This window comes from Pelophylax lessonae (assembly GCF_965119305.1).
Source record: "Pelophylax lessonae genome assembly, chromosome: 4".
Classification (NCBI taxonomy): domain Eukaryota; kingdom Metazoa; phylum Chordata; class Amphibia; order Anura; family Ranidae; genus Pelophylax; species Pelophylax lessonae.
Genome location: NC_138771.1, coordinates 577063876 through 577089010, shown reverse-complemented (window position 1 = coordinate 577089010; position 25135 = coordinate 577063876). Strand labels below are relative to the sequence as shown.

The window sequence follows — 25135 nt, the reverse complement described above, 5'->3', positions numbered from 1 at the left end:
TATAACTTCTCTGATGCCTGGATACAGGAGGTGATTTTCAGGGACTACAAGCTAGAGTTACCCTCTTTGCCCCTCCTCGCTTCATGTCTTTTAATCTACTTGTATCTACTTTGTACCTGCAAAGATTAGCAGATCTTGTAGCCCTGGTAGATCTGAATTGAAGGGTGATTGCCCCAGTTCCTATGGCGGAAAGGTTTCAGAGGTCTACTCCAACTTTTTCACAGTCCTGAAACCAAAAAGAAGCATTAGTTCTATCCTTGATTTCAAGGCCCTAATGTCCTAATTCAGGCCCAAAAATTCAGTTTGGAATCCACCAGGTGTGTTCTACTGGACATCAAGAATGCATAATTGCTTGTCACCATTGTTGCAGTGCATCAGCACTTTTTCGCTTCTGTGGGACTCCAGCACTCCATGCTCTGACAGTATTCACCGTCACTGGAGGTGAGGAGCAGATAGTTAATGGTTTGAATTGCTTCAGATGGGACAGTAATATTTGCCAACCATATCTTCATATAGAAATATGAAGATTTAATACCACCTTACACAGTGTATTCCATGTGCTTGTCTGTGAGAGAGACACACAGACTGTCATTGGCAGACTTCCCTATTGTTTATGTTTTGGGAGGGAATGTGGATTGTGCCTGTCTCATTGTTAAATGTTAATGACCTCACATTGTTCTGTCTGCCTTAAGATAAGCTTATTATGGGATGTATATATGTATGTGGATTGGCTGCTAAGGCGGAGGGGGGATTGTCCCACAGTGTATATCTTTGTGTACACTGTATGGGAGTGTTATGGGAGTGTAAAACTCCTGTTTTCATTGGATTGTGAATGTCAGGGCCTGTTTTCAACAAGGTCCACCTGGGCGTTAACCTTGTGGGGGAAACTATATAAAAGCCTGTTTCTTGTTCAATAAAGTTGAGATATACTTCACCCTCAATCTAGAGTCCTGTCTCTCATTGGGGGAATATGCAACAAGGGATTGCTATGTCCTTCCTACTCCCTTGGACAATCACTAAGCTCTTGTAAGAGCTTGTTCCTGCTGCACTCTCTGGAGAAAGAGAGGTTCACCCACTGGAACCTGGAGCCTTGTCATAGGTTCAGGGTGGTTAGGGGACGGCGAGACCCCAACCAGCTGCGGCGGTTCGTGGGGTCTGAAGTGGTTATGGTGTCTGGTGGAGTGCTTGAAGCCCTCAGGAAGCAATAGGAGCATCCGTCAACTGAGGTACCCAGTTGCGGTGCCGGTTGATCCGCGGTGGGATGGCGTCCTAGTGCGAGGAGAAGCAGCTCGGAGACCCCGGTAACGTTATTGAGCAAGCTAACACCCGTGCGGCATTGCCATGGAAGAGGAATTGGCTATCCAAGGGCATGTGTATCCCTAATATGCCCTTGGATAGCGGATGACAGCCGAATGGAAGGCTTTGGCTACAGCGGCTTTGGACTGTTGTACGAAAAGCTGTCAAGGGACCCTAACTTTGGGAGCGATTTGGAGTGGCGGTTAGAGGAAATTATGGATTACAGAAAAAGGATTCTGAACATCTCAGGAGTGCTCTGGGCACTGGAACATGTGGCGTTTCTGGCTGTTCAGGAATGGGAGCTGGAGATCGCCTACAGACGGCTTCTGGACTCTGCTCAGCGCCAGGGCTGGGCTCCCCTTGCCTGGGAATATCCAGAAGAACCAGCTGAAAGTCCAGAAATCCTGACTGAAGAATCGACAATATGGCACAGTAGTAGTGTGCTTTGTTCACCTGCACCCACGGTCTTTGATGCGGATGTCTTATGGCGGATGCAGCAAGTGCTGACTCACCTGGACGAACCTGTTTCTGCACGGGACGAGCTTGGATGGAGGAATGTGTCCAGCCACTGGATAAAGATATGGAAGAAGAGGAAGCCATCTTTATTCCCCAACCACAGGGAGACAGCAGCCCTGCAGATGGGACCGCAGTCTCTGCACCAGACCTACAGGGATGCTGGTTGGCCAGTCCAGATCCCCAACCTACCCCGCAGGAATACCAGGAGGAGGTAGGCGATCCCTCCTCTCTACAGCAGACCCCCAACCAGGTCCTGGGGGTAGTATTCGCCAACCCCATCCCAGCAGAAGAGCTGGCAACAAGGCAGAGTGCTGCCAACCTCTGCCCAGCACCCGCAAAAGCTACAGATCCAGGAAGCTGGGGAAATCGGCCCCTTGCTCCAGCAACAAGCTAATGAAGTGAAGCTTCTACACCCAGCTGAAACGCTTGCAGCCATATAGAGAGTCAACTACCTCTGCCCCACACCTGTGGCAGTTCTGGAGGCCCAGGGTGAGAAGGGAGAGGAGGTTGCTGTCCTCTCTCTCCCCAACAGTCAGTCAGAGCGGAGTAAACTGTCTTTCCTCCCCAGCCAGGATCTGTGCATCTGGGAGACAGTACAGGAGAAAGGTTGTCCCAACTGCCAGATGGGGGTAAGGAAGTTGGAATAGCTGACTCCCCTTCCCAGCAGCAGTTGGTGCCCCAGAATGATGACGCCAATGCAGCAGAATAGCTGGCAACAGAGCAGAGTGTGGTTGGCCTCTGCCCTCCACATACAAAAGATGGTGTTCCTATGGTAGTGGATGGGACTGCAGTCTTCACGTTTATATCCCAGGGATGCTGGACAGTCAGCCCAGATCCCCAACAGCCTAAGAAAGTGAGCCCCACCACCCTGTCTTCTCTCCAGCGGCTGAAAGGACTCCCGGGAGAAGGGCCAGTCCAAGCTTATCCACAGCGGTGGGTATCTTCTACGAGAGAGGCAGAGGTTGACTGAGTTCCTCTCTCAGCCTACTAGGCTCCTCTCATCCCACATGGAAGAAAAATATATTTAAAATATATTTTAAAAAAAACATTTTTTTTTATTTTTTCCCAAATATATTGGAAATATATTTGAAATGCTACAATTTTGGCCATATTCAATATATTTCAAAATATTTTTTCCCTAAATATATTGGAAATACATTTTTCTTCCATATGGGATGTCTAAGTCTCCCTGTGTCTAATAGGGACACAGGGTGCCCAAGAAGCCCAGCCTGGCCTGCCCAAACCAGACTTCCACAGACTGATCGGCTACGAGAGCTCCATGCACCTTGCCAAGACAAACTATGTGGAACTTTGTCAAGGAAACTGCCCTGATGGATTGACTCTTTGGGATTTGTTACCCGACTAACTCAGGCGCAGACCAGTTGGAGGTCTGGTACCTAGTTAGTCTACCTTTGGGGGAAAATATGTGACAGTATTCACTGGCACTGGAGGTGAGGAGCAGATACTTAATGGTTTGAATGACTTCAGATGGGACAGTAATATTTGTCAATCATATCATCATATAGAAATATGAAGATTTAATACCACCTTACACAGTGTATTCCATGTGCTTGTCTGTGAGAGAGACGCACAGAATATCATTGGCAGACTTTGTTTGTGTATTGGGAGGGAATGTGGATTGTGCCTGTCTCATTGTTAAATGTTAATGACCTCCCGTTGTTCTGTCTGCCTTAAGATAAGCTTATTATGGGATGTATATGTATATGTGTATGTGGATTGGCTGCTAAGGGGGAGGGGGGATTGTCCCACAGTATATACCTTTGTGTACACTGTATGGGAGTGTAAAACTCTGTTTTCATTGGACTGTGAATGTCAGGGCCTGTTTTCAACAAGGTCCACCTGGGCGGTAACCTTGTTTGGGAAAACTGTATAAAAGTTTGTTTCTCGTTCAATAAGGTTGAGTTATACTTCACCCTCAATCTAGAGTCCTGTTTCTCATTGGGGGAATATGCTACAAGGGATTGCTATGTCCTTCCTACTCCCTTTGATAATCACTAAGCTCTTGTAAGAGCTTTTTCCTGTTCCTGCTGCACTCTCTGGAGAAAGAGAGGTTCACCCACTGGAACCTGGAGCCTTATCGTAGGTCCAGGGTGGGTAAGGGACGGTGAGACCCCAACCAAGCTGCGGCGGTTCGTGGGGGTCTGAAGTGGTTACGGTGTCTGGTGGAGTGCTTGGAGCCCTCAGGAAGCACTAGGAGCATCCGTCAACGAAAGTACCCAGTTGGGGTGCCGGTTGATCCGTTACACATGCCAACTGGTCTGTCCTCCCACACCTTGAGCATTCACCATGGTGCTGGCCCTGTGCCCCCTTTTGAAATTAACTCCAGTCCAGTAGTTGTCCCAACTCTTTGCTTCTGCATGAGAGTCCTGGGGTTGATTGTAGCCTCCTTCAAGGCAGTCCCATTTGCCTAGTTCCACTCCAGGCCTCTAGATTGTGAGACAAACTGATTCAGTCTCTAGACAAACTGATTCACCTGGTCAAAACAATCAGGTTATCCATAGAGTTTTGGCTCTGTAATCTAGTTCTGGAGTTATGGAAACCCTTCCTCCTGATCTCCTGAAAGGTCTTTCCAATAGATGCCAGACCGAAAGGGCTACAAAAAGTTCTAGTCATTCAATTTAAAAAATCCTTCAATCATCATTTTGGATGAACATGTAATATGGATATAGTCAGTTAATTCTCTCTTGAGCAGAACTTCATGTTCCAGCCCGGTCTGCCATTTACACCCTAGGGGTGGACATGTGGCAGGCAGACCGTGGACATGTTCCTAAACCAATGTTATAGGTGAAAGATGCTGAATGTGGGCTTCTGGCATGTAAGTTCAAAAAACAAACAAACTGGACAGGTTTGTCTCAAGGTAATAAAATACTTTGGCAAAGCTCCACCCCTGTAGCTCCCTCCTCCTCTGCTCACATGATCAAAATAGAAAGCATATTCATAGCTCTGAGTTGGCCCAGGTGCTCCATGTTCTCCAACCTAATCAGACACTTCGCAGATGCTCCATGGTCTCTCCTAGATAGTCCTTAAATCAGAAGAACCTGACAGTTTACGGACCTGCTTCATGGTCACTGACTTTAATGGCATGGCTGTTGAAGCCCATGTATTGAGGGACCTTGGGCTTCTCCAAATAGGTGTTTCCCACTAAGTTAAAAGCCAGGAAGATTACTTGCTGTAAGGCCTACCATCTCACATAGAAGGCATGCTTCACTTGGTTCAAGGAAGCAAACCTTCACCCCAGGAAATACTTTGTAGGACAAATCTGGACTTTTCTGCAATCAGGCTTTGGATCAGCAGTTGGCCTTGAGCACTGTTAGGGGTCAGATCTTGGCACTTGTGATCTTGTTCCAGAGACTAGATCACTAGCTTCCCACTATTTGATTAAGACGTTCAAGGTGTCTCTTATATAGCTTCCCCTGTGAGCTCACCTGTAATTCTGTGGGGTCTGAATTAGGTTCAAAAAGTGCCAAAAGAACCAATCTGTGATATTCCTCCTACTCATACTCACAGGCTTGTTTTCCCTCTTGCCATCTCCTCTGCAAGGCATGTGTATGAGCGGAGCTAGTGGCCTTGTCCTGTAAAGAAACCATTGTTGTATTATTAGGCTGGCCATACACGGTGCAAATTTGCAGGAAAGAAATTTGCATGATTACCCTGCTGACAGGGGAATCAGCAATTGTCTTCTCCCGGAGTGGGGTGTAAGCCATCTTCGTCTTGAGAAGACAGTGATCATAATCGCAAGAGAATCCGGCAGACTGGTTGTATCGATTGATCAACTTTGCACATTCAGCCTGCCCATTAATGGTTCGAATCTTGGCCAGTTCCTGCTGAATCAACTGAAATTCGAACCAGGAATGGCCGGCCTTATACAGGTGATTTCAGCCTTTCACCCTAACCAGGACATTGTTCTTCCATCCCTTTTTCTGGCTCTGTGCATCAGCAGGAGATTTTCGTTCATTGTCTGGAGGTAGTTAATGTTGTGCGTGTTTACCTAGCAGCCATTGCTAGCATTAGAAGAAATTTCTTGATGGTCCTGGTCTAAACAAATTAGCTTCTAATTCCACAATTTCTCAGCGGCTTGGAATTGGCTCGTTCAAGCTTATGCCCTGATCGGGTTCCAGCCTCCCCCCATCAGGGCACACTGCTAGATCTGTGAGTGCTTCTTTGGCTTTTTGGAATCTCAGAATTGTAAAGCAGCCACCCGATTCTCTGTTCTATTCTTGATATTCAGTACTCATCCATGGTTTTCAAGAGGTTTTAAACTAAAAAAAAAACCTGAAGACAAAGGAATAATGAGCTTATATGCAAATTATTGAGATTTGTTCTCAATAATTTTTTTATGAGCTGGCTGTCTCATAAACTTGCTATTTGAAATAAAACCGTAAAGTAACTCCAAATACATGCTGGTAGATTAATTGGCTCCTTTCTGATTTGGCCCAGTGTAAGTATATACAGTGTATCCAGAAAGTATTCACAGTGCTTTACTATTTCCACATTTTGATATGTCACAGCCTTATTCCATAATTAAATAAATTCCTTATTTTCCTCAACATTCTACAAACGATCCCATAATGACAACATGAAAGAAGTTTGCTTAAAATCTTTGCTAATTTATTTAAAATAAAAAACTCACAAATAAGTATTCACAGCCTTTTCCATGACACTCAAAATTTAGCTCAGGTGCATCCTGTTTCCACTGATCAACCTTGAGATGTTTCTACAACTTGATTAGAGTCCACCTGTAGTAAATTCAGTTGATTGGAAATGATTTGGAAAGGCACACACCTGTGTATATATAAGGTCCCCTAGTTAACAGTACATGTCCGAGCACAAACCAAGCCATGAAGTCCAAGGAATTGTCTGTAGGAATTGTCTCTGAGACAGAATTGTATTGAAGCATAGATCTATGGACGGATACAGAACAAATTCTGCAGCATTGAAGGTCCCAATGAGCACGTGGGCCTTCATCACCTGTAAATGGAAGAAGTTTGGAAGCACCAGGACTCTTCCTAGAGCGGGCCACCCAGCCAAACTGAGTGATGGTCACTCTGACAGAGCTCCAGCATTTCTCTGTGGAGAGAGGAGAACCTTCCAGAAAAACAACCATCTCTGCAGCACTCCACCAATCTGGCCTGTTTGGTACAGTGGCCAGACAGAAGCCACTGATCAGTAAAAGGCACCTGACAGCCCGCCTGAAGTTTGCCAAAAGGCACCTGAAGGACTCTGACCATGAGAAACTAAATTCTCTGGTCTGATGAAATAAAGATTGTACTCTTTGGCCTGAAAAACAATCGTAATTTCTGGAGGAAACCCGGCACCGCTCATCACCTGGCCAATACCATCCCTACAGTGAAGCATTGTGGTGGCAGCATCATGCTGTGGGGATGTTTTTCAGTGGCAGGAACTGGGAGACGAGTCAGGATGGAGGGAAAGTTGATTGCAGCAATGTACAGAGACATCCTTGATGAAAACCTGCTCCAGAGCGCTCTGGACCTCAGACTGGAGTGAAGGTTTGTCTTCCTACAGGTAAATTACCCTAAGCACACAGCCAAGATAATAAAGGAGTGGCTACGGGAAAACTCTGTGAATGCCCTTGAGTGGCCCAACCAGAGTTCAGACTTGAACCCAATTGAACATCTCTGGAGAGAACTGAAAATGGCTGTTAACTGAGGCTTCTCATCTAACCTGATGAAGCTTGAGAGGTCCTAAAAAGAAGAATGGGAGAAACTGCCCAAAAATAGGTGTGCCAGGCTTGTAGCATCATACTAAAAGAGACTTGAGGCGGTAATTGGTGCCAAAGGTGCTTCAACAAAATATTGAGGAAAGGCTGTGAATTATGTACATTATGTACGTGCATTTTTTTGTTTTTTATTTTTTTTAAATTTACAAAGATTTCATACAAACTTCTTTCACGTTGTCATTATGGGGTATTGTTTGTAGAATTGTGAGGAAAATAATTAATTAATTCAATTTTGGAATAGGGCTGTAACATAACCGAATGTGGAAAAAGTGAAGCGATGTGACTACTTTCCGGATGCACTGTATATCGAAGATCTTAGATTGTAAGCTCCTTGATGGCAGGGACTGATGTGAGCAAGTATTGCTGTCCCAATAAATGTATATATGTTTATATATAACTTGCAAATTATACATAGGAACAAGGCTCACTGAACATTAACCAGTTTCTGCCCGCACTATAGCCGATAAACGACTACAGCGCGGGCTTACTTTCCCAAAAGGGCGTACATGGACGTCCTCCTTTTGATTGCGCTGCCCGCACGCCCCCTGCATTCTGTGATCTCCTTCGGACTCAGCTGATCACAGTTTGGGGTAATCACAGTGGCTTTTTACCATGTGATTAGCTGTATCCAATTATAGCTGATCACAAATGTAAAGGGACATCGGCACTGATTATCAGTGCAGTCTCAAAATGTGCCCACCAGTGCTGCCAATGGTTGCCCACCAGTCCTGCCAATCAGTGTCTATCAGTGTTGCCTATCGGTGTCCATCAGTGCCACCTATCAGTGTAGCCTCATCAGTGCCTAACAGTGTCCATCAAATGAGACATTTTTGAAGAAACTGGTGTTTTAATTATGCTTTGGTACAGCGCCTTATTCCCCATTGTTGTTTGCTTGTATCGATCTCACTGGTTTTCAGTTTGGGGCAGCAGCGACCTGTCAGCAACACTACACTTTTTTTCCCAGTGGCACAGCTCCTCAGCGCCTGGCTCTTTTTTTTTTTTTTTGTTTTTGTTTCGTTCATCAGTGCAGCCTCATCAGCGCACATAAGTGAACAAGAAAAATTACCTGCGAAAGTTTTTAACCATGAAAAATGTTTTTGTTTTTTTCAAAAAGTTTTTTTTTTTTGTTTAGCAAAAAATGAAAGCCCCAGTGGGGATTAAGTACCACCAAATAAAAAAAAAAGCTCTATTTGTGTAAAATAAATGATAAACATTTAATACGGGTACAGTGTTGCTGTTGCAAAGTGTGGCAGTGTTGAGAGCTGAAAATTGGCTTGGGCAGGAAGGGGGTAGGCAAGTTGTTAGAGCAGATCTTCACCCTCAGAAAATAATTCCCTCCTATCTACCCCTCTGCTACCAGAATAGGGCTGTGTTTTTTTTTTTTTTTTTCTTGTTTTAAAAAAAGTGAGCCCCCCCCCCCTGCACATCACTCGCCAAGGCGAATGACGTGCACTGTCCTTCCTTTGCCTCCTGCGATATGTGACGTGCATAGCGTGCCATTGAAAAAGGAGGTGGGGGGGGGCATGCCTTGCGCCACATCATCAGTAGACGTGCCAGCTGAACTAGGTTTAGCCTGTGGGCCTCCTACTGATGCCACAATCAACATTGCGGCGCAGGACCAAGAGGTGGCATAATACAAGAGGATCTCAGCAGGACAACGACAGGCAGGGATTTAATAACAGAAGATACCTTTCTTCTGTCATAAATCCCCCCCCCCCCCCCCATCATCAATGGGTAATGCTAAAATTAAGGGCCCATTTACATCTGCGCAGTGTGGTAATGCCTGCATGCTTCCTTGCATGTTATTTGTATGTTGTTTTATTTGAATGGGACTTTCCTATATCTACGCTGTTTAGCAAGAATGAGAAAATCAATAGATTTCTCTCATTTAGACTGCTCTTCTTCTAACCTGCTTAAATTGTAGTGAGCTAATAGATGCAATACGTACTTTCTTTACTTTTTTTCTGGAAAAGAGAAGAGTTAGGCATTTTTAGAGATTTTCCAAAAATTTGATAAATGTTGGAGCACAGTAATGAGCACTTGGGATTGTGCGCTCATTATTGCCTCATGGGGAGCTCTGAATGGCCTAATAGTTTCATTGCGCTGTTGAATCAGAATGAAATCTGGCTTTCTCTTTCGTCCTCCGACAGTCGCCGCCACTTCATAATCTTCACTAATGGGGTAATTGACCTTTTCTCCGCAGGAGTAGCTAGGCAACAAGATTTGTTAATATCAAAGCTTTTAGCATATCACACCCCTAGGGGGTGGTCCCCTCAGTCAATACCTCCCTGCTTCCAGCATTCTCAACTCAGTTTTCAATTGCCTAGCTTAGGAGTGGCTGGCTGTTTCCTGTGCTGGGGCTTTCAGTCTCAGCCTTCTTTCCTCTTTTGGATTTTATTTCAAGTATTTTTCTCTTTCTTTTACTTAGCTGTTTTTTTCTCAGCATTAGTTTAGTTTTCTTCGGATGAAGATGATCATGTGGAGCTGGGTCTCGGTCTGGCCACCCTGGATCTCAGGGCTGTGTGCCAGGGGTTTCCCCAGCCTGCCATTGAGCGTTCAGCTCAGGTTTCCCTGGCATATTGAACGACCCATCCCTGTTCGCTGCAGGGATGCTGCCTGTGAGGTGGCTACCTCACCGGACGCCATTTGCGGTTTCGCACCGCGATCCACTGCGTCCTGGCTGCGACACTCCCTGTCCTCAGTACAGCGGTTTGGTCGCTAGAGAAGGCTCCCCACGCCATCCGGACTGGTAAGTAAATGTCTATGTGGGGACCTGTCTGTTTGGATGTCAGTCTGTGACTGTGTGACCCTGCATGTCTGTGTAAGTGCTGAGCTCCCTGTCAGATTCCTGTGTGGAATAGCTGCCTTTCTGTGGGCTGCGGGGAGGGGGGACTCTCCCGCTCTGCTGTGTGTGATGTACAGGGCAGACTGGGCTCAGACATGCTATGCGGTGACCGCTGATGCGGCCCGCCATTTTTTTCTTGGCAAACTGTGATGACCGGCCCTGTGTGTTACAGCGCGGTGTTTTGGCGCCAAACGCCGCCATTTTTGCGGCGATCGCTCCTGCAAGCACATGTTGGCGCCATTTTCTTGTTGCCTTGATTCCCTCAGCCGAGCGGCCATGTTTGTGAAGCCTTCATAGGCTATATAGGGCGGTCAGTCATTGCATCACTTCCTTTTGCTCTGGAACAGCGATCGGTGGCAGCAGCCTGTGTGGTCTCTCCAGGTTTTTACCTTCCTTATCCTGTATTTCCTTGCTCAGGGCTCCTTATCCCTGTGGGGGTCGGTGCATACAGTAGTGTGCGGTGGGCTGCGCTCGCCGCGGTCTTAAAGGAGCAGTACTTTATTTCAGTTGATACTGGGGCATGGATTCTCAGGATTGCAAGTTTCCTCCCACCTTGGTGGGGGGCCAAGGGGCTGCTGCATCCCCCGATGGGGCTGATCTGGCTGCTGTTGTAGCGACCTTGGTTTCTCAGGTGCAGATGCTAATGGCTGATCGATCCGCAAAACGGCCCAGATTATCCATTTCCTCTGATTCAGAGGGCGATGGGGCTGCTATGGCTGGAGTGCCCTTCTCAGGGTCTCGTTCATCTCTGGACCTTATGGGGTCTGAGGGGGAGGCTGAGGTAGAAGGAGTTGATACTTCTCCCCCTGGCTCGCCTGAAGAGCTTGCACTCATGGATGAGTTGATTACTTCTATCAAGGAAACACTGCATCTGCAGGATGAACCGTGTCCTCCTGCTTTGATGTCCTCTTATGGGACGAAAAGGAAACGCAAATCAGCGCAGGTTTTTCCCTGCCCTGCGGAATTTCAGCGCGCTGTTGATGAGCAATGGCGCAATTTAAAGAAGCCTTTTACTGTGCCAAGTAAGTTCAAGCTGCGTTATCCATTTACACCCACCACTGATGAGCGTTGGTGTGTGCCGCCTCAGGTGGATCACACGGTGGCAGTTTTGAATAAATCTACTGCGATTCCTGCTGAGGATACCCCGGTGTTCCGGGACCCTACGGACAGGAGATTGGAGTCTCTGGCCCGTCATTCTTATACGGTTGCTGGTTCTATGCTGAAGCCTATTTTTGCTTCCATTATGGCAGCCCAAGCTATTGCGGATTGGACGCAGGTGCTCAGGCGCACCCTGGTGGCTGACTCTGCTCCGCCGACAACGTTGGCTATGGTAGATCAAATTCATCAGGGTGTCATGTATTTGTGCGATGCGGACTTGGATTTAGTCCCTTTGGCTGCACGCCTCTCCAGTGTCGCGGTGTTGACCCGTCGCCTAATATGGCTGAAATGTTGGTCGGTTGACCAATCTTCTCGCAAGACTCTAGCTAATCTTCCCTATGCGGGATCTCGCCTTTTTGGCGAGTCTTTGGATTCTCTGATAAAGGGAATTTCCGGGGGTAAGAGCACTCTCTTGCCCCAAACTCACAAGAATAAGTTTGTTTGCGGTAAGAAGAATACCTCGTTCAGGCCCTCTCAGGGGTCTTTTCGTGCCTTTCGGTCGCAATACAAGGGCAAGCCCTTCAAGGGCCAGGGCTCCCAGAAGAAGCCGTGGGCAGGTAAGCAGAAGTCCGGCCAGTCCGGGTCCGCTGCCCATTCCAATTCGGCCTGAAGGGGCGCCCTCAACCGGTTCTGGGGTGGGGGGACGTTTGCTCGGTTTTCTTCAACCCTGGCTGGCCTGCATTCGGGACAAGTGGGTTCAGGAAATCGCTCGCTCTGGATACAAGATCGAGTTTCTCTCTTGGCCGGCGAGCAGATTTTTTTCCCTCAAATCTTCAGCTGTCTCCGGAGCGTTTGCAGGATCTGCACCTGGCAGTGCGGGATCTGCGGGCCCAGGGAGTGGTGGTTCCGGTGCCTCATCGGGACAGATTTTGGGGGTTCTACGCCAATCTGTTCACTGTGCCCAGAAAGGAGGGCAAAGTGCGTCCGATTCTGGACTTGAAAGCTCTGAACCGCTTTGTGCGGGTTCGCAAGTTCCGCATGGAATCCCTGCGCTCAGTGGTGGCTGCCCTGGTTCCAGGGGAATTCATGGCCTCCATCGATCTGAAGGATGCGTACCTTCACATCCCCATTTTCGAGGGTCACCAGAGGTACCTTCGATTCGCCATTGCGGAGGATCATTACTAATTCGTGGCGTTACCCTTCGGTCTCGCTTCGGCTCCGCGGGTTTTCACCAAGGTGCTTGCGCCGGTCCTGGCCTTATTGAGAGCCCAGGGCGTCTCTGTCTTGGGATATCTGGACGATATCTTGCTTCGGTCTGCGACCAGTCAGGGCCTGGTGAACGACCTGTCCACCACGATGCAGACTCTGCAGGAGTTTGGTTGGACGATAAATTTTCCAAAATCGACGTTGTGTCCGTCGGTTCGTCTTCCCTACCTGGGGATGATCCTGGACTCTGCTCAAGCGAAGGTCTTCCTGCCGGAAGACAAGCTCCGGACACTTCAGGACGAGGTCAGGTCCCTCAGGGACACTCAGTGCTCGTCCCTCCGGACATGTATGAGATGTCTGGGTCTAATGGTCTCGGCTTTCGAGGCGATTCCCTTCGCCCAGTTTCACACGCAGGATCTTCAAGCGGAGATCTTGGCCAAGTGGGACGGGCGTCCACAATCTCTGGATCGGCAGCTTTCGTTGAGCCGCCACACCCGAAGGGGTCTTTTGTGGTGGCTCCAGTCCCCGGCGGTGTCGGGGGGCAAGTCCTTTCGTCCCTTGTCGTGGACGGTAATCACCACGGATGCCAGCCTGTCGGGCTGGGGTGGTGTTCTGGGCGTTCTGTCCGCCCAGGGAACTTGGTCGGAGGAGGAATCCTCCCTTCCGATCAACATTCTGGAATTGCGAGCGATAAAGCTTTGCCTTCTGCATTGGTCGGAACGGCTTCAGGGCCGTCCGGTTCGGGTTCAGACGGACAATTCCACAGCAGTGGCCTACATCAACCATCAAGGGGGCACCAGGAGTGCCCGTGCTGCTCGGGAAGTAAACAGCATTCTGTCGTGGGCCGAGACGCACGTCCCGGCGATAACGGCTGTACACATTCCGGGGGTGGAGAACTGGCAGGCGGACTATCTGAGTCGCCAGACCCTGGACCAGGGGGAATGGTCCCTTCACCCGGATGTCTTCCAGATGTTGTGCGCGAAGTGGGGTCTTCCAGATGTGGACCTGTTCGCGTCTCGTCTGAACAACAAGGTGGAGAGGTTAGTGGCAAGGACGCGCGATCCTCGGGCAGACGCCTCAGACGCGTTAGTGGTGCCCTGGCATCAGTATCGTCTGATGTATGCCTTTCCACCGATTCAGCTGCTGTCCAGGCTGCTTCGCAGACTTGCCTCGGAACCGCACGCGGTGATTCTGGTGGCACCGCACTGGCCTCGTCGGTCTTGGTACGCAGACCTCGTAAATCTGGCAGTCGACGCTCCGTGGCGTCTGCCACTTCGGGACGACCTTCTGTCTCAAGGGCCGATATTCCATCCTGCTTTACAGTCGCTGGCTTTAACGGCCTGGCTGTTGAAAGCCAGGTCCTGAAGGATAGGGGTCTCTCCCCTGAGGTCATTCCTATTTTGATCAAGGCTAGAAAAGCCTCTTCGGGAAAAATTTACTACCGTACTTGGAAAGCGTACTTTGCCTGGTGTGAGTCCAGGGGGTATTCTCCTCGCTCATACTCGGTGTCGAGAGTGTTGGCTTTCCTCCAAACTGGAGTGGACCAGCGTTTGGCGCTGGCCACAATTAAGGGTCAGATTTCTGCGCTGGCCGTTCTTTTTCAGCACCCAGTGGCGTCTAATTCATTGATTAGCACCTTTGTTCAGGGGGTGCGACATTTGGCCCCTCCTAGGAGGGAACCTTTGCCTCCATGGGACTTGAACTTGGTTCTGTCCGTGTTACAACAGGCTCCTTTTGAAAAGATCAGGGAGATCTCGTTGTCTCTGTTGTCCAAAAAGGTTGCCTTTTTGGTGGCGATCACTTCGGCTCGCAGGGTGTCGGAGCTGGCAGCTTTGTCCTGCAGCTCTCCCTACTTGGTGGTTCACTTGGATAAGGTGGTCTTGCGACCTAACCCTTCCTTTCTTCCGAAGAGGATCTCGGAATTTCACCTGAATGAGGACATTGTCTTGCCTTCGCTTTGCGCGAAGCCTAAGCATCCGAAGGAGGTGGCTTTGCATGCCTTGGATGTTGTTCGGGCGATCAGGGTTTACCTGTCATTGACTAAGTCCTTTCGCAAGTAGGATTCCCTATTCGTCCTTCCAGAGGGACCTCGGAAGGGCATGGCGGCGTCGGGTGCTACCATCGCCAAATGGATCAGACAGACAATTGGGCAAGCCTATGCTTGAGGGGGAAGGTTCCTCCTTTCCCTGTGAAGGCGCACTCTACCAGATCTGAGTACGTCTTGGGCCTATCGTCATCAGGCTTCTGTGGCCCAGGTGTGTAAGGCGGCGACTTGGTCGTCCGTTCACACCTTCTCAAAATTTTACAAAGTGGATGTTCAGGCATCGGCAGATGCTTCCTTTGGCCGTAAAGTTCTTAGTGCGGCAGTGCCTTAGGGTCCCTTGTTTTAGTCCTTGGCTGTTGGGGTGTTTTTACCCCTGGGTTACTTGTTCTTCCTGGGTTGTTGCTCCTGTTGAGCACGTTTTCCTGTTGCCAGGTTGGTTCTCTTACTTTGGTAAGGTTCCTTTCTCTGATGTGGGTACTGCGTTGCTTTAGGCGCGGCTGCGTTTTTTCCCACCCCTCATGTCTACACTGCTCTGGGACGTCCCCATTAGTGAAGATTATGAAGTGGCGGCGACTGTCGGAGGACGTAAGAGAAAACTGAATTTTTGTAAAATCTTACCGTAAAATTCCTTTCTCTGAGTCCTCCGACAGTCGCCGCCCCCTCCCCTCTTGGGGTTTGTTTATGTACTCTACTGCTATGCTACTGAAACTGAGTTGAGAATGCTGGAAGCAGGGAGGTATTGACTGAGGGGACCACCCCCTAGGGGTGTGATATGCTAAAAGGTTTGATATTAACAAATCTTGTTGCCTAGCTACTCCTGCGGAGCAAAGGTCAATTACCCCATTAGTGAAGATTATGAAGTGGCGGCGACAGTCGGAGGACTCAGAGAAATGAATTTTACGGTAAGATTTTACAAAAATTCCGTTTTTCCCGGCCTCTCTAAGGATGGTGCTCTGCCATGTAATATTGAGTTGTTTTCTCATCGGCCTTGAGATCAAAATCTATCATGCTAATTCTTAGGGGCCTACAGAGCTTTTGCCCAAACCAATCTTTAAAGCAGAACTACACTGCATCTGAGCACCACAAACCAAAATCGCCATTTAATAAATTTTTAATGCACAATGCAAACTCACCCATCCATAAATGTATCCATGTTTTATTTTGCGATTAAAAAAAATCCCTTTCAAAATCACCATCTAGCGTTTCTGGCGATGGCCATCTTGAGAAAGGGCAGATGGTTCATGAATCTCTCAGCTCAGGCATGCAAGCAAGGAGGGCTTGCTTAGAGAAAACCCCTCCTGAAGAATTCTGGGATGTATGACATCATTTGCCTAGGTCTGGAAACCAAGAAGTAGCTTAAGAAATGTAAAAATAGTAAATGTGATATACTTTTCTAACTGTTTACTAGTGCTAGCAGCAAAAGGCTTAAAAATAATCAATGTTGAATGAAGTTGCGCTTAAAGTGGTTGTAAAGGCAGAAGCTTTTTGCATTAAAATAAAAATAAAACTTGTGTGTGTAGCAGCCCCTCCTAATACTTGCCCGAAACCTATCTCTATCCAGCCATGTTACAAGAGTGCCTCAGCCACCCGGGACTCTCCCTCCTGATTGGCTGGGACACAGCAGCAGAGCCAAAGTCAATTAGCCAATCAGGAGAGAGGGGTTGGGTCTGAACCGTGGCTCCATGTCTGAATGGACACACAGAGCTGCAGCTCAACTCAGGTGCCCCCATAGCAAGCTGCTTGCTGTGGGGACAGGTGACAGGAGGGAGGAGCCAGGAGTGCAGAAGAGGAGGATCTGAGCTGCTCTGTGCAAAACCATTTCACAGAGCAGGTAAGTATAACATGTTTATTTTTAAAGAATTAAAAAAATTTTAGTATCACTTTAAGGGTCAGATTGGGAAACGTTTGTTTGACTGTAGACTTTCTTTATCACTGCAAAGTGTGTCTGCTTAGAAACAGTTGGGCATAATGTATTTTTCTGGCCAAGCAATATTTTCCTTTTGAAATATCTGACACCTGCTGAGGTCTTACTGCAGATAGCTCATTCAGGTAGGTGCTGAGACCTGTCCTCCGTGCTGAGCTGCTTTTTACTGCCCGTGCCTCCACCTCGGAGCTGTATGCAGGCTGCCCATAGAAAAATATGCAGATGCAGGGACTGCATGCACACAGTTGCATGTCAAAACTTGACCTGTTGGCAGGAGCTGGTGCACAGACCTGAAAGCATACACTAAATGTTCAGATCTGTGTACCTGCTCCTGCCTGGAGGATGGGTCTCAGCACCCGTCTGAATAAGACCTAAATGCACTAATTCACCTAATGCCAATGTGCATGCTTTTAGGATGAATGATCTTAAGAACGATTGTTTGGTGGCCAAATGCTGCATGTACAACTGGTTACCATCTAAAATGTAGACGCCTTTAAGTGTAAAGAGTAACTCCACTTTCCTGGGGAAAAAAATGGCAAATAAAAAAAATAATATAGCATATACAATTGCAACACAAGTCAAATTGTAATTGAATGTTATTAAAAATGACCTTTCCTTTTCAATCTGCAGCGCTGAAATTTTCTGACAAATGCAATATGGCTACCTAAAGGCATTCTGTACACAGATGGTGTACAGGACACCCCCCAGGTATGTCATTTCCTGCTTGTGTAATTGGCTCACTGATTTTCCCAGAAGATTTCTCAAAAAGAAATCCCGTCGACCCTGCAGCTTTCTCCATTAGATTCCTGCAGGTGCAGAAGCTGATTGATAATCATAAAACCAGAGAATAACTGTGGACATGGACACAGACAAACCACTACTCCTTCAGAATAACAAAAGGTTGGAAGCTGCAACACAATTTGTTAAAATCCCTGCAATGTGCATCGATCACCCAGAGGGGAATATTTTTTTTTTTTTCTCACCAAAAGTAGAGTTACTCTCAAACTCTGGGATAAATAAATATTGTCTAAATACAAAATCCATGTATATTCTTACTTGAGTCTTATGTGTACTTCTCCCAGATACAGTGCTTTGAAAAAGTATTTATACCGTTATAAATTTTCCACATTTTGCCATGTTACAACCAGAAAAAAAAATATAAATGTAATTTCTTGGGATTTTATGTGATAGACCAACACAAAGTGGCACATTATTGTTAAGTGGAAGGAAAATGATAAATGGTTTTCAACATTTTTTACAAATAAATATCTGAAAGGTGTGGTGTGCATTTGTATTCAGCCCCCTTTACTGTGATACCCCTAAATAAAATCTAGTGGAACCAACTGCCTTCTGAAGTCACCTAATTAGTAGAGTCCACTTGTGTGTAATATAATCTTAGTATAAATACAACTGTTCTGTGAAGCCCTTAGAGGTTTTTTAGAGAACCTTAGTGAACAAACAGCATCAGGAAGGTCAAGGAACACCCCAGACAGGTCAGAGATAAAGTTGTGGAGAAGTTTAAAGCAGGGTTAGGTTATAAACAAATATGCCAAGCTTTGAACTTCTCACGGAGCACTGTTTAATCCATCATCTGGAAATGTAAGCGTATGGCACAACTGCAAACTTACCAAGATATGGCCGTCCACCCAAACTGACAGGCTGGACAAGGAGAGCATTCATCAGAGAAGAAGGCCTATGGTTAATCTAGAGGAGCTGCAGAGATCCACAGCTGAGGTGGGAGAATCTGTTCACAGGACAACTATTAGTCGTGCACTCCACAAATCTGGCCTTTATAGAAGAGTGGCAAGAAGAAAGCCATTGTTGAAAGTAAGCCATAATAGGTCCCATTTGCAGTTTGCGAGAAGCCATGTGGGGGACACAGCAAACGTAGAAGAAGGTGCTCTGGTCAGATGAGACTAAAATCAAACTATGTGTGGCGGAAAACTAACACTGCCCATTACCCTGAACACACTATCCCCACCGTAGAACATGGTGGTGGCAGCATCATGTTGTGGGGGAAGCTGGTCAGAGTTGATGGGAAGATGGATGAAGCCAAATACAGGGCAATCTTAGAAGAAAACCTGTTAGAGTCTGCAAAAGACTTAAAATTGGAGCAGAGGTTCACCTTCCAAAACATAGAGCCAGGGTTACAATGAAATGGTTTAGATCAAAGTTATTCATGTGTTAGAATGGCCCAGTCAAAGTCTAGACCTAAATCCAATTAAGAAACTGTGGCAAGACTTGAAAATTGCTGTTCAGATGCTCTCCATCCAATCTATCAGAGCTTGAGCTATTTTGCAAAGAAGAATAGCCAAATGTTTCACTCTCTAGATGTGCAAAGCTGGTAGAGACTTACCCAAAAAGATTTGCAGCTGTAATTGCAGCGAAAGGTGTTTATACAAATTATTGACTGCTGAATACAAATGCACGCCACACTTTTCGGATATGTATTTGTAAAAAATGTTGAAAACCATTTATCATTTTCCTTCCACTTCACAATTATGTGCCCATTTGTATTGGTATATTACATAAAATCTCAAAAAAAAATATATTTACATTTTTGGTTGTAACATTATAAAATTTGGAAAATTCACAGGGTATTAATACTTTTTCAGTGCACTGTATGTGCCAAAATGCACTACGAAATAAATTCTAACCTTTGCACCTCTGCAAAAGTTTCCTTTAATAAAAACCAATCACTGCTGCTCACTTGTGCTGGGTCACTGAACTTGTGTATGGTCCCCTGTTTTTTTCAGGTAGCCTGTTGTACAGAAAATATACTGTACATCACAGTGATGGTGCCACTGTTAATTTTATAAGGTTTTATATGGGTTAAATGTATTTAGCGCCAGCAAAATTGATTTCTAGCCTTTTTTGCTGCTGAGGAATAATAAAAAATAAAAACCTTTTGAACCTGAAGTTCAGCTTTTAAATTTGGGGTCTGTTTATTTTTTTGCAGAGGGGATTATTATTATTGACCATATTACAACAGGTGGAAAACTGTTCTGACATGTACAGAATCAGATTGTGGTCCACATACAACTGGGAAATTTTTAATTACCTTCTGCTCGAGGATGTGATGTTCTGCATTTTTATCTGTAGCATAGATATATAATAACAAAATCTAGTTAGAACATAAGTTTTAGAATGTGCATTACTAGTTGTGCTATTTATTTAAAGAAAACCTCTCAACCATGTAAAATTTTAATAACAAAAGTCTTATGTGAAAGCAAAAAGCACCATGCTCAGTGCAAAGAACGCCCCTTATCTGGGTGGTCACCTGGGGGGGGGGGGAGGAGGGGGAGGAGATGTTGGGGATATGGGCTGATCAGAGAATACAGATAACATTTATCTAACTTGTTTTTTCCCCTCATTTTTCTTTCTTTTTCCAATTACTACTTTTCTTCTCCTTTGCACTCTCTTGCTTTGGTGTCATCTTTTTGGAACACTGATTTCATAATCGCACATCTTCTAGATCTTCCATGCTCATGTTGACATCACCTTGGTGTGTTAGATAACATCCTCCTTCCTACTGTCCTCCACTTTCTTTCTTGGTCCTCCAATACCTTCTTTTTACCTTTGTGCCCCATGGAGGACGTTCATTCCTCATACCTGTCTGGACAGGACGATGTGGATAACCTGCCCTACCCACTGCCATCACTTGGACAGAATGAAGCTTGTGCCCCCATGCCATGCCCAGGAGGTGTGGAGATCGTTCTTGTGGGAGGTGGAGAACCCACAATTGGTGCATATCCTGGCGAGACTGGTGTCCTCCCATCCTACTCCCACATTGGATATCGAGAGGAGAGCAGAGACGGTGAGTAGGGTTGATTTGGACCTTTTAAATCTCATTCTTTTACATCTTTATTGTTATTTTTCAAATTTAATTTTCCAACATAACTCCGTAAAAAAGGAACAAGTCATTTACCAGCTGTACCCCACAATTAAATGTTAGCCAAAGCAGAGAGAAAGATCTCAACCTATCCAAGTGTTACTTAACCACTGAAAGACCAGGCCTAATTCTGACATTTGTTGCTTACAAGTTAAAATCTGTATTTTTTTTGTTGAAAATTAGTTAGAACCCCCAAACATTATATATACATATATATATACATATATATATACACCCTGTTTTGCATGATTTTCAGGGATGGCTGCAATATAAGCCCTACCCCAAAAATAAGCCCTAGTAAAATCCTTGATATCAGCCCCTCCTTCTGCAGTATTCGGAGAGGGAAAGTAGAGCTCCAGAGGGTCACGTGAGTGCCGATCGGCGCTGTAAATAAGGTATTTTCCACAATAAAGTTACAAAAGGAGACACACTGCACATTACATAATCTTTTTTACAAAATCAATTACATATTTTTACAATGACTTTATCCAAGGTTTATTTTTGGGATTACAGAATGTCATAATGCTGACTCCTGAGCTGACATGGAGAGAGGGGGAGAGAACTTTTTTTTAGCATTTTATTATTTTATTCCAGGTTTTTTTAGAACATAAAAAGGGCTACATGACACAACACAAGCACTGTGCTGTCTACCATGCCTTAAAGCAGGGATCCTCAAACTACGACCCTCCAGCTGTTGCAGGACTACATGTCCCATGAGGCATTGTAAAACTCTGACATTCAGAGACATGATTAGGCATGATGGAAATTGTAGTTCCTGCACAACTGGAGGGCTGTAGTTTGAAGACCCCTGCTTTAAAGGATCAGGATATTTATTTATTTTAGGGCTACAATCCCTTTAAGATCATCTTTTTACATACCATAAATAAATAAGACATCCCCTGAAAATAAGCCCTAGTGTGTTTTTTTTTTTTTAGCCAAAATTAATATAAGACCCGGTTTTATTTTCGGGGAAACACGGTATATATATATAGTGCCTTGCGAAAGTATTCGGCCCCCTTGAACTTTGCGACCTTTTACCACATTTCAGGCTTCAAACATAAAGATATAAAACTGTAATTTTTTGTGAAGAATCAATAACAAGTGGGACACAAGCATGAAGTGGAACGAAATTTATTGGATATTTCAAACTTTAACAAATAAAAAACTGAAAAATTGGGCATGCAAAATTATTCAGCCCCCTTAAGATAATACTTTGTAGCGCCACCTTTTGCTGCGATTACAGCTTATAAGTCTAAGAGACTGAAATTTTTGCCCATTCCTCCTTGCAAAACAGCTCGAGCTCAGTGAGGTTGGATGGAGAGCATTTTTTCTTTTGTTCATTGACGGACACAGCTCTTGATTCTTCTTAACCATTGGGTTATACTGCCCCCTGTGAGAATAAAATGTGGTTTGGAAACAATCATAATGGCAGGCAGAGGCATCGTTGGTAAACAGGCCAGAGTCATTTAATGTGGAAGGTAGAAACATGGTAGCAGGCAAATGCAAATACACAGGTATTTAAAACAGGGCAATGGCAGTCTGGTAAAACTAACGGGAAACAATATTTCTCTTTCGTTCATTGATGGACACCGCTTCTGATTCTTCTTAACCATTGGGTTATACTGCCCCCTATAGGAGTAGGACACTAGGCAGGAAAAAAGCTTGACTATGCCTATGGGCAGTCCTGGGGGGGTGGAGGTATACAACCTCACTCAGCTAAAGTTTTTTTTTTCTGCCTAGTCAGGAGTAAGGACGTAGTTCCTTGCTGGGATCTCTGGTCCTGGCAATTTTTTTCCTTTTTTAAATAGATTTTTCCCATCTTTGTTACTTTGTTCCTATGAGAATCTACTATCAACTGCCAAACTGGCCGATGGACTGGATAATCTAGATCCAGAGGGTCCCCCCAGTCTGCCCAGCGCGCGCGTGCAGGCCTCAGCTCCGTGCTAGGTCGGTCACGACATAGCCCCACTGGACGGGGGCTGGCCTGCGAGTTAAGTCTTGCGAGGGCGCATACGACCTGGCCTTGGCCTGAGTCGTAGCGTTCCTCCCTGCCGACAGCCACCCACATCCCGCTGGAGCGGTGGTCTGTCAGGAGCAGTGCCCACCTTATTCCTAGTATAGTAAGTAGCTGTCCCCCTCTACCCCTGGAGGGTTTTTGGGGTGGACGTGGGCCCCTCCCTGGGAAGGTGGGACCCCCGAGTTCCCCCCTCTCTCTTCCAGCCCTCTAAATTTCGGTGGTGGGTTTTCAGGCCCCCTGCCCCTCCCTGGGTGAGCTTATGAGCTAGCTTTTGCATTATGCCCTTATGGGGGGCTTGTTGGGGTTGCTGCTGACCGGGTTTTTCCTAATGCACAACAGGGGGGTTAAGCAGGGTTCCCTTGCTACCCTGGAGGTTGGTGACTAGGGCAGTGATGTCCTCTTGGCTCCTTGCTGCAGTTGTTGGGCTGGGGGAGCAGATGGTTTGGCATCCGCGGGTCCGTGCCTCAAGCAGCCAGATCCGGCCCCAAAATATAGGTCGGGAGCTATGTGGGGTGGCCCCAGTGAGGGTGGCCGAAGCCAATACCGTCCGTTTGGGCATCCACCCTCCCCCCTCTTCCCCCAGGTGGTCGGCACATCCACAAAAACTTAGGCCGCGGCCTGCTAGGCCATGCGGTCGAGTCAGCCTCCGTTGGGGGAGCAGCCCCAGTGAGCCTGGCTGAGATGAGTGCACTTGCTGCTGGGCCTCCACACAAATTGAGGCCGCGGCTTGCGGCCTTCTAGGCCATGCGTCCAGGTTTGCGCTTCCTTTGAAAGGGATTGGTGCTGTGGGGGCAGTTTGATTTTTGATGGCAACCATGCCGTCATTGTTTAGTGCACCTACCTATACCTTTTAGCCCTGCGGGACCATCAGGATACCCTGCCTGCGTGTCTGCATCATGGCTATTTTCAATTATGCGGGCGTCTAAGGAGGGGCTCAGAGGGCTACCCCCTTGTTTTTTGCGGGGTCCAGTAAGTGGTCCATTCGTGGACCCTGGATCGGCGCCCCCCCTTGCGGGATCACAGTTGGCGGCCCTCCCCTGATTATGTTTTTCCAGGTGACCTTAGTTCCTCCCCTGCCTCATCTGTCCATCAGATCTGCCCATCAGATCCTGAATCTGTTTCGGCCGCCGCCGAGTCACCCTACTGGGTCTGCGTGCACGTACCGAGTGCTCAGACAGTGAGGATGTTTCCTCTGCTCCTCTAGCCATGCATGAAAAGACAGTGGTGGATGCACTGATTGTGTCAGAGTGTGATATTTGAAACATGGCAGAGATGCTGCATCAGAGGCGCCGGCCCCTTTTGGCACCACAGGTCCTACTCTGTGGCGGGGGTGTTCCCCTTTCCCGCTTACTTTGATAACATTGTCACATAATAGTGAGGTTGTCCAAAACGCACTCTTGTGGTCCGTAAGCGTTTTGCTATGCAGTATCCCTATATGGATTTCCTGCTTACAAAGTGGATTGTCCCATCTGTAGTGGACTCGCCGGTTTCCATGTTAAATAATGCTACCTTATTTCCGGTTGAGGAGTCCTTGGCCTTTAAAGATCTGGTTGATAGGAGAGCAGAGGCTCTGGCCCACCATATGTTTTACTATGGCTGGTTCGGCTTAGGCTGGTATTTACTATTGCCCTAGTGTCGCAAACTCTGAGGAGTGGGCTAAACTTTTACACTGGGACCTGGAAGGGAAATGGCTTCCCCCCCTGTCTTTGCTGAGCGGCTTCTTTGAATTTAGACTTTCTGTATTAGCAGTGGTCCTTTTCGACTCATAAGAGGCTTTTTTTCGTCCCTCAAGGGATAAAAGTCTTTCAGGGCCTCCCCGAAGGTTCCAAGAGGACCTTGTCTGGCAAGCCAGGAGGATAAGGCTTCCTCTGCATGAAGGGGTGCCCTCACCCGTATCTGGGGTGGGAGGATGTCTTCGCTGATTTTCGGATCCGTGGACCTCACTGGTACAGGTCAAGTGGGTCCGCAAAGTCATTTGTTCTGGCTGCAAGATCGAGTTCCTGTCTTTTCCTCCAGAAAGGTTCTTCCCTTCCAACCTGCACTTGTCCCCAGATCGCTTATGGGGTCAATTTGGGGCAGTGCAAGACTTGTTACTTCATGGGGTGATTGTCCCGGTTCCAGCTTCGGAATGTTTTCAGGGGTTTTACTCAAACCGGTTTACAGTTCCCTGGAAGGAAGGCACGGTATGTCCAATTCTGGACCTCAAGGGCGCTAAACTGCTTTGTGCGGGTACAGAAGTTCCAAATAGAGTCCGTTCGCACGGTAGTGGTGTCCCTACATCTGGGGGATTTTCTCGCTTCTATCGACATCAAGGACGCCTACCTTCACGCTCCAATATGTGCCAGTCACCATCGCTTCTGCCGCTTTGCCGTGGGCGAGAAGCATTATCAGTTTGTGGCGTTTAACTTTGGTCTCGCCTCCGCTGCTCGGGTCGTCACAAAGTTTTGGCCCCAGTGCTAGCATTGTTGCGTCAGTGGGGGATCACGGTACTGGGGTACCTGGACGATCTTCTTTTGCGAGCAGAGTCTCTGACTGCTCT

General features: G+C 46.9%; 1 protein-coding gene across 4 annotated transcripts in view; it reads left to right on the top strand.

Moving 5' to 3' along the window:
* Positions 1-25135, top strand: part of LOC309553276 (protein Wiz-like) — a 178058-nt gene that overhangs the window by 30385 nt on the left and 122538 nt on the right. For all 4 annotated transcript variants that reach the window (XM_082254279.1, XM_082254280.1, XM_082254281.1 and 1 more), the window contains exon 2: positions 20163-20504. In XM_082254279.1, the coding sequence (XP_082110405.1) occupies positions 20276-20504 (229 nt within the window). In that variant the 5' untranslated portion in view covers positions 20163-20275. The remainder of the gene's footprint in view (positions 1-20162; positions 20505-25135) is intronic.